This window comes from Mchenga conophoros, linkage group LG10, assembly GCF_057382185.1.
Source record: "Mchenga conophoros isolate Kocher_MC1m ecotype Shallow Benthic linkage group LG10, M_conophoros_male_GT1.1, whole genome shotgun sequence".
In the NCBI taxonomy this organism is placed as follows: Eukaryota; Metazoa; Chordata; class Actinopteri; order Cichliformes; family Cichlidae; genus Mchenga; species Mchenga conophoros.
The window spans coordinates 22,190,188-22,199,870 of NC_140535.1; the positions used below are offsets into that span (position 1 = coordinate 22,190,188).

The 9,683-nt window shown below is 39.8% G+C and overlaps 2 protein-coding genes across 2 annotated transcripts; both read left to right on the forward strand.

Annotated features, from left to right (window-relative positions):
* Positions 1-684: 684 nt before the first annotated feature.
* Positions 685-3,828, forward strand: LOC146565933 (E3 SUMO-protein ligase ZBED1-like). The gene is made up of 2 exons (XM_085289368.1): positions 685-1,853; positions 1,975-3,828. Exons 1-2 carry the CDS (start codon positions 784-786, stop codon positions 2,630-2,632), a joined length of 1,728 nt encoding a protein of 575 aa, XP_085145494.1. The 5' UTR covers positions 685-783; the 3' UTR covers positions 2,633-3,828.
* Positions 3,829-4,503: 675 nt separating this feature from the next.
* Positions 4,504-8,443, forward strand: crcp (calcitonin gene-related peptide-receptor component protein). The gene is made up of 6 exons (XM_085289375.1): positions 4,504-4,574; positions 5,591-5,627; positions 5,729-5,827; positions 5,916-6,010; positions 6,128-6,185; positions 7,165-8,443. Exons 1-6 carry the CDS (start codon positions 4,567-4,569, stop codon positions 7,309-7,311), a joined length of 444 nt encoding a protein of 147 aa, XP_085145501.1. The 5' UTR covers positions 4,504-4,566; the 3' UTR covers positions 7,312-8,443.
* Positions 8,444-9,683: the final 1,240 nt, after the last annotated feature.

Genomic DNA, 9,683 nt, shown 5'->3' on the forward strand with positions numbered 1-9,683 from the left:
TGATATTAGGCCAATTATCGTATACTTATTTATGACCTGTGGGGGAGGGGGGGGGGGTAGAATTGATTGTGAACAGGAAAAGGAAAATGCTTATGAACTTGTAAAGCAAAAACGTGATGCCTTTAATGTAGCGTTTTTTCATTATTATTTAACAAGAGAATTTGTTTCACTGTGTGATGACCGAGTCTGTTTCTTTTTTGTCTTGCCCAAAAGAAATTCCTCTCACATGGAACAGAAGAGGCTGGAGTGCACAGAAACTGCAATGCATGTTGGTTAGATTCAGTCTTCCTGGGTCCCACAGACTATCACCTGAAGAATAAACAAATTAAATTGCAGCACATTTTGTAGAATAACATTTTAAGATTAGTTTATTAGTTTATTTTAAATTTAAAGAGTCAAATGGAAGTCTTTCTAAAGTTATTTAACGATATGTATATTATGAAAAGCAGATTTTTGTTTTGTTAACATTTGAACAGAAAACATAAGCGAAAAACAAGAACAGAAAGCTGACAAAGCCACCCGATTGACCAAAATCAATTCAAAATACTCCCACACGACAGAACCTCTCTTCCTCGCTGGCTCGATATCTCTTAATAAAACGATCAGTGGTTTGCTATCTCTCACAACCAAAACACTCCACAAATCTCGCGAATCGTATCAGTTACGAAGCGTCGGACGTCACTGATCACGTGACTCTGACCAAACGAATCAAGCGTCGAGAACCAGCGTGTTGTGGACTCACCGGAGCTTCAGCTTCAAGCGAGCCATCGCTAGTGAGCAGAAATGGACAAAAAAGGGCGTATTTTGAACGGCAAGTTCAATTTTAAAGCAATGCCAGATGGATCTCTTGACAAGACCAAAGTAGTTTGTATTTACTGTCGATGTGAACTGCGCTATCACCGTAGCACGTCCAGTCTCAAATACCATTTGCTAGCCAAGCACACAGCTGAAGCAGAGAATCTCCCTCGCCAGATGCAGACCATGCTGGATAGCTTTCAAAGGAGACGTATGGACAATTCTACAACCAACAAACTTTCAACAGCCATAGCAAAATGGGTGGCTACAGCTTGGAGGCCGATTGACATTGTGGAGGATGAGGGGCTACTTGAAATAATTCGCATAGCGTCCAACGACTGCACGTATGAATTGCCTTCGAGAGCCACCACTGTAGCCAAGATCCACAACTTATATGAAGATGAGAAAGCCAAAGTCGAGGAGACTTTGGGGCAGACCAATACGGTTGCGCTCACCGGAGACTATTGGACTTTTCGAAGTAATCACAGTTACCTTGGAATAACAGCACATTATTTTTCACCACAGTGGGAACTGAAGTCGCATGTTCTGACTGTTATGGAGACAGAGGAGCAGCACTTCGCCGACACGTGCGCCGAGCAGTTTCTGCAGGTAGCTAGACAGTGGGGGATTGAACATAAAGTCAGCACGCTGACCACTCACGGTGCATGCAACATGGTTGCAGCGGCCAGTCAGCTACCTGTAGAGCATATGCCTTGCATCGCACACAGCCTCCATCGAGCCATCACAGTTTCTCTACAGAACAGTCCATTTAACAGCGCATTGGCAAAATGCAGAAAGGTCATAGGCCATTTCAACCATAGCCCACCGAACGCACTGGAGCTCGAACAACAGCAAATTGCACATTTTCATAAAAAGGAGTCACTTACACAGGACGTATCAACAAAATGGAACAGTACCCTGGAGATGATCAAGCATGTTCTGAGAAATCAAGAACCACTGAGAGATGCACTGGCACTACATCCAACTAATGTCACAATGCCAACAACAGCTGAAGTAGAGAAACTGAAGAAGCTGGAGACGGTCCTTGAACACTGCAGGTAATTTATTAATACTTAATCTTACCACTTCTGACATAGAGAGTGTGTGTATAATGTATTTTGACCTTTTGTGATTGAATGTAACAAATTCTTAATGACGTATGTTTCTCTATTACTGCAGGTATATAACTGAACTTTTGGGAGGGGAGAAGTTTGTTTCCTGCTCAGTGGTGTTGCCAGCTTTGTGTCACCTGTCGCGAGTGATGGAGGTCTCTGAGTATGACCCAGCTTACATGGTTAACTTCAAGGAGACCTTTAAAGGAGAAATGGAGAAGCACAAGGAAAAAACTAACATCATGTGGCTCAGGGTTGCAACAGCACTGGATCCTAGGTTTAAGGGTCTTAAGTGTCTAAGCAGAGCTGACAGGGCTGAGGTGTGGCGCTTGATCAGTGCGTTGCTCAGGGAGAGGCAGAGGCCTGCACAGCCTGAACAACCAGCAACATATGAGCCATCTAAGAAAAGATCAGCTCTCATGTTTGCCTCAGAGTCTTCATCTGATGAAGAGGAGGACTATATTGAGAAATGTGTGGAGCGATACAGGGCAGAGCCAACTATTGACATAGAGGACTGTCCCCAGAAATGGTGGTCCAAGCATGAAGGGGCACACAGTGAGATGGCCTACCTTGCACGCATGTACTTGGCAACACCTGCCACATCCATACCATGTGAGAGGTTATTTTCACTTTCTGGGCATGTTTTTCAGAACAAGCGAGCTGCCCTGTCATCTCAAAATGTTAAGATGCATGTCTGTTTGAGCAATTGGGTTAGTGCAAAGTAATAGTGACAACCCATGTACTGTATGTTCTAGGGGTTTTTTTTTTTTATTCTTTGTTTCTCCTATGTGCTGTTTCCATGTTCATGTTTTATTAGGAAAAAAGGAGGAAGAAGCTTGGGTTGCTCAGCCTCTGCTTAAAAAAAACTGGAGAGCAAAAAGAAGTATAGCCAAATAGTTTTATTCATACCTAACTGCATTCCTTGTTTTGATCCCACTCTAAACAGTTACATTGTGTGGGAGTATATGATTCTTTTCGGCATAATTTTGAGTATTCAGTACCTTTTGAGGCTTTGTTGAACAGTATTCTGGATTTCTCATTGTATTTTTCATTGTTTTGAATTGTTGCGATTAACAATAAACACATATTTGCATAAAGCAAGTATAGTAGTTTGTCCACTCCCATACTGTTTAAGGTATTAGAAACATGAAGAGTATCCTAAAGTTCCTTTAGAACAGATTAAAAAAAAAGATTAATTTGCGATTTATCATGAGTATTTAGTCACGATAATTTAAGCGACTGACACAATAGATAGAGATATATATGAGAGAGATCTGTACATTTGCCACCACACAGGTGTAGATATTGTAGGTGCTGTGAATGCTTAAATTGTACCGATGTCCATCATACATCCAACTTTTGAGTATTTACTTTCAATTTACTTCATTTACTTGCATTAATAAACACAGACATCATGTAAATAATAAAACTAAACATTGTTCTTGATCATCATTTATGTCCAGTTGAGAATGAATGTGTGCACCCGCATATTAAATCAAATGAGCTCAAATCAGTAGTTTCATCTCCAGTCTTAGCAGAGGGTAATCATATAAGGAACGAGAGAACTGACAGTTACTATTTTAATCATCTTGTCTCAGTTGTTTTAACTCTCAGTATCATAAAGTAATGTGCTAACATCTGGACTGATGTGTTCACTGTCAGCATTTTAATCACGAGTTAAAGGCTGTAGGTTGCAGCCTTTGCTCTAACACTGTAGAAATGTAACAGGCCTCAGTCCTGATTCTAATAGTCTGAGCTGCTTCAAGCTTTATTTGTGAAGAGCACAGCAGCTTACAAAAACATAGCTAATTTGTGCTGTTGGGAAATATAGCTTTGATTGTTGAATCCATTTACATATTTCACTTTTTTAAAATTGTTTTTATAAACGATTTTTAAGACCTGTTTTTAAAATTTGGAATTTGAAAATGTTTGTGGAAATCAGGCTTTTTTTGAAAATTAAATTTTTTTGTGAAATTCATTTTTGATCAGAAGTATATTTTGATGGATATTTTTATTTAAAAATTGTGTTTTTATTTTAAATTAAATTATTACATTATAATGTAATAATTTACTGATGTTTGGATAAATACAATGATTTTACAAATGCATAATTTTTTGTACAATTCATTATTTAAGCACAGAATTCTTTATTTCGACGCATGTGGCTCTTGTGGTCCCCCATAGAGTAGGAGTGATGCCCTGCAGAATAATCTCTGTCCGTCCAGAAAGGTGTCTGGAGTTACATTGTCATATGCATTAGCCCCTCCTCCTAGACTTTCAGAAAGATCGTGCTGAGACAGATGGCCATATCTCTACAGTTTTTAATCTGGATGTTAATAAGTTTTTGTAAGACTGCTGCTTCACATGTTCACATTAGGAATAAACAGCATTTATAAAATCATAAATAGTCTGAACAGCAGAGGGCAGCATAAAGCAAAACAGTGACGGAATGGGAGATTTCAACAATTAAAGAAAAAAAGATACAGATGAAAGTTTTTTTATTTTTCATACAGTAACCTGATACCCCAGGTACTAATTTCCTTTACCAGGTTGGCCTCTGCCCTCCAACTTCCATCGAGGTTACCTAGCGGCGGAACGTTTAAGGCGGACTAGCATTCCCACACGGACACATTTGTAACGGAGCGACGTGCCAGGCGAAATGGAAGTGTAAGACCGTTTTTGAGTTAAAATGGATTTCATTTTTATATCTGCATAATTTTAACTGATATTTTTATAACGTTTTGTTTCACCTGAGGCTAAACGCTGTGGTTAAAAGTGCAGAATCTGCCTCGCTGTCTTTTAGTTTCCGGTTCAGTTATTGGGACCCGTGTGAGGGCTGTAGTCACATTTTCCAGTTAATCTGAAATAAACAATAAACAAATAAATTAAGTAAACGCAGCAGAACGTTAATGAGAACATAATAACAAGTGCATTTGTCAGCACTTTACTGATCCAGATTTTTGTGCTTTGATCGAAATTGTTTTTTATTTTTTATTTATTTATAAATTACACGTGAAAACAGATGCCAGGTTCTCTCACGCGAGGAGATGTTTTCTTTTTGTTTGATGCATTATTTACTACTACTGCTACTACTACTACTACTACTACTAATAATAATAATAATAATGATAATGCTGAGATTTTGACACTTAGCACTAAACTGGCTCGTTTGAACAAATAATCTTAGTATATTAATAGTTGCAATCCCATTGCTATGGTAGCCCATATTTTATATTGTTTACAAATGTGCTACACAAATACTCTGTGGCCACTTTATCAATTCACATATCTAAAATCGGTAAATCAGATGGTTACAACCCAGTATATTTAGGAAACCAAGACATGCAGAAGAGCATCACGAGTTGAACTTTGAAGTAGACGAGTCACAGCAGCAGCAGCAGAAGACCACACTGGGTGCCACTCCTGTCAACTAAGAACAGAAAACTAATGCTACTGTTCATATAGAATAACCAAAATTAGACACCTGAAGACTGGAGTAATTTTGCTTGGTCTGATGAGTCTCAATTTCTGCTGGAATGTTTAGATGGTAGGGTCAGAATTTGGCATAAAAAAACATGAAAGCCTGGATCTGTTCTACCTTGTATAAACATCTTTTAAACACCACAGCCTCCACTGAGATAACCCTCAAAAACAAATGCTTACTTTTTTTTTTTTATTCTCAGGAAAAATGCTAATGCTGCAATGCTCAGCAACTATGAGGTAAGGTCATATTTTCTCACTTTCTTCTTTATTTTCTGTGGTCAGTTCAAAGAATAACTCATCAGGCCGATGACACTTTTGTTTACCTGTGTGTTCCTCAGGTGTTCAAACTCCTCACAGACCTGAAGGAGCAGAGAAAGGACAGCGGGAAGCACAAACACAGCGCCGGGCAGCAGAACCTCAACACCATCATGTATGAGGTCAGAAAACATCCTCTGCGTTTCTCGTGCCTGTCATGTTTACCCGTTTTCAAAAGCACAGCCACAGTTTGGTTTGTACTTCCACCAGACGCTGAAGTACCTATCGAAGACGCCCTGCAGCAGACAGAGCCCTGAGATTGTCAAGGAGTTTCTCACCACCATGGTGCCGCACAAACTCACAAAGTCAGTAAGATCAGGCCATCACACTAACTTCCAGCCTTGATGCTTTCAATAGAACTTTACAGTCAGCATAAGATGCACAGCTCTTTTTAGATGAGAACTGTTTTTCCTCCCAAACAGGGCAGAAAAACTACAGCTACTGAACCACCGGCCTCTGACTGCAGTGGAAATCCAGCTTGTGAGTGTTTTTAAATTAAATTGCATCTTCATATCTACAGTGTTTTTATTACATTATTATTTATTACATTGTTCTCATTTAATTAGAAATGACTCTGTACTCTCAGAGTGACTTAAAGAATAGGTGTGCTGGTATTCTGCTTTATACGTCCGAGCTGTAAAAGGATCTTGCTGGGCAGGCAGGCGGCATGGACACCTACGTTTGTGAAGGCAACAACAAGCAAAGCAAATGCACCTTCAAATTGTTTGAATAATACAAATGAACTGTGTGATGGCTCACTTAAGTAGGAACAGATGAGCCTGGCTTCCACAGACGGGACAGAAACACTGTTTTTGTTTTGTTTTGTGTTGTTTTTACATAGGACTACTAACCTAACCTCTGCTAATGGCCACTTTTTTAAGGCTTTATTATTGAAGAAAAAACAAAAATGATGTCAAACATGCAGATTTGTGGGTCATTTCAACTCAGAATCTGTCCGTGGAGCTGTAAATCACAGATGAAAATAACACCACCAAAAAATATCCACCTTGCACATTAAAGTTAGTAGATTGGAGTGTCCCTGCAGCAGTCTGGGCTCATTCAGACTGTGTAAAAATGTAGTTTGAGTTCTTCTTTGCCAACGCTAAATGTGCTGAAGAATCCACTGATAAAGTGACGCTGTTGAGTCTGGTGCTTTTAATCTCATATCACATGGTTTTCATCAGCTTGTAGAATTCAACAGTTTTCAGTAATATGTAGATATTTTACAGATCTCTTCCCAGTTTTATCTGAGCACTTCAGGGACTAGTTGCCCCTTTTGGACATTCAAGCATCGACACTTCCATGAAAGCTGGCAAACTGTATCTACTGATGGAAATCATGTGATATGATCAAAAGCTTCAGAACAAAGACATAAAGCAAAAACAAACTGAAAACAGAAGATGAAATCACATCAGGAGGCTTTAGTGTTGCACTGTCTGAAGTTTCTTTCTGTGTTCAGATGGTAGAAGAGAGTGAAGAGCGACTATCAGAGGAGCAGATTGAGGAGCTTATCCAGACAGTCACAGATGTCCTACCGGGAGACCCAGAGCAAGAAAACGCAGCTCCAGCAGACACAGAGATGGATGATGGTGGCGAACAGTCCTGACACCATGACGGGCCAGAACTGGAGATAACTGCAGAACTGGATGGACTGTGATTATTTGCACGACTAATTGAACTGTGCATGATGGGACACATGCTGCCTGACAGCTTGATAATTCACATCAAGTTGACCTGTTACATAAGCAGAAGAAGATATACTGATTGTTTCTCTATGTGCATTCATACTACATAGCTGCGTTAAATCAAACAGGGTAGTGTGTCACAATAGGAATTATTGGACTCTGATTTCCAAAGCTGCAATGTTAGACAGTTGTGCGATTAAACTTAAGCTGGTGCAGCATAAATGTAAGATCAAACCGTATGATTAGATTGGCCTGTGTAATAACAAAGAACAATATAAGCCAGGAGGTTGTCACTCAACTCTTATTCAGTTTGCGAAGCAATGATTTTTAAAACATGCTGACACTTTTTTTCCCTTTGCATTACAAAGAGATGTAACAGCTGAAATATGCAGCGGTTGTTTGTAATTTTGGATCACACAGAAAAGTTGCAGCCACTATGTCTGCTTTCAGGTATGGCTGCAGGGCTGTAGTTGTCAGTACTGCAGGACATGTTTCACAGAGATGTGTTTCTGTAACCGTGCAGAGGTCACACGGGATATAAACTACAGGTTTGCAGCACAAACTCTTTAACCACAGGCCCTGGATCAACTCCAGTTTTTTTTCTCAACTTTCTGTTGTAGTAGAGGAAGGATGTGCTGGTTAGAGTCATGTACATTTCTGCTTTTGGGCTTCCTGTTGACATATCACATCAGTTTCCTGTGCTTGCCAAGTACCTTGCCGAGGCGGGACGCCTAAGTGAAGTGAACACTGATTTTTTGGACAGCACATCTGAGCGCGCCAAGCCCCCCAACCCAGCCAAATCGGTCATGCTTGTAAATGTAAACAGGAGGAACACTTTATTAATTTCTATATGACAATCACAGTTATCGCTGTTACTTTCATTCTTACAATAACGAACTACCAAATCCGACAGTTTTACTGTACTATATTAATTTTGTTCTGCAGTCAAGACTGGTAAGAACACAGTAAAAGTGGAAGTAGGCAACATATCTTTGGCATCATTGGGGGAAAAGATTGACATATTATTGTAATTAAAGTTTTCCATTAGAGGACTACGCTTGTGTGAGGGAATTTTTTTTTCAGATTTAAATAGGAGAGAAGTAAAAAGGGGAAAAAGTCTACATATGAAATAGGATGTGGTGTTAAAATGAGTCACAGTGCATTTACAAAAACAGGGATGTGCTTTAGACTCAGTATTTACTTGGCAATGTGATTTTAATTCTTCACAGCATCCCTCTGAGATGCCATGTCCACATTGACATGACAGCATCACACAGTTGCTGCAGATTTTTCAGATGCACATCCATGATGAGACTCTGCTCCACCACACCCCAAAGGTGCTCTACTGGATTGAGATCTGGTGAGTCTGGAGGCCAATTGAGTGCAGTGATCTCAGTGTTGTGTTCATGAAACCAAGTGTAGTTCCAATTTCCTGTTGCTTAGTTTTAATGAGCCTCAGTTTCCTGTTCTAAGATGACAGTGAGTGGCACCCAGTGTGGTCTTCTGCTACTGTAGGCCACCTGCTTCAAGATTTGGTTGCGCTTTCAGAGATGCTCTTCTGCAAACCTTTGTTCTTATGTGTCCTCAAAGCAGTCAGGCCATTCTCTTCAGACATTAACGAGGCATTTTTGCACAGAGAACTGCTGCTCGCTGGATATTTCCTCTTTTTCGGACCATTCGCTGTAAACCCTAAAGATGCTTGTGTGGGAAAATCCTAGCAGGTCATTAGACCAGCACCAACAATAATCACCATAATTGCTGTAATGAAATGGTTCTTTCCTTTTGAGGCTCCCTTTGAACTCTAGCAGGTTATCTTGACTATATCTACATGCCTAAATTGTTTGACTTGATGTCCACTTACTGGCTTTCTAATGAAGTGGCCAGAGAGTGTCAGCGTATAAAGCAAAAGCATATAATTCTTTTCCTTTATTTATTTTTTCATCACCTCACTAGTTATTTCATTTATTATTCATGTCTCTCATGACTTATCCATGGACTGAGTCGATATTGAATATTTTATTTATTGCATGTTGGCAGCTTTACTTGTAATTTGGTCACACATGGTCGTCCACAGAGGCCGCAATCTATCATAAAGGCGATGTTAAGGGTAGCCAAAAACCTGCTCCTAATGAAACGATGGGTAAATTAAATGAGGCGGCTTTAACCTCCTTTAAATCGCGCGCTGTGATTAAATTTCCCCGGTGGGCTTTTACTGAGAGCATACAAATCGATAAGGTAAAGTAATTCTTGCCTCCGGTGCAACTGCTTTGCTTCGCTCGGCTTCTCTTATGTC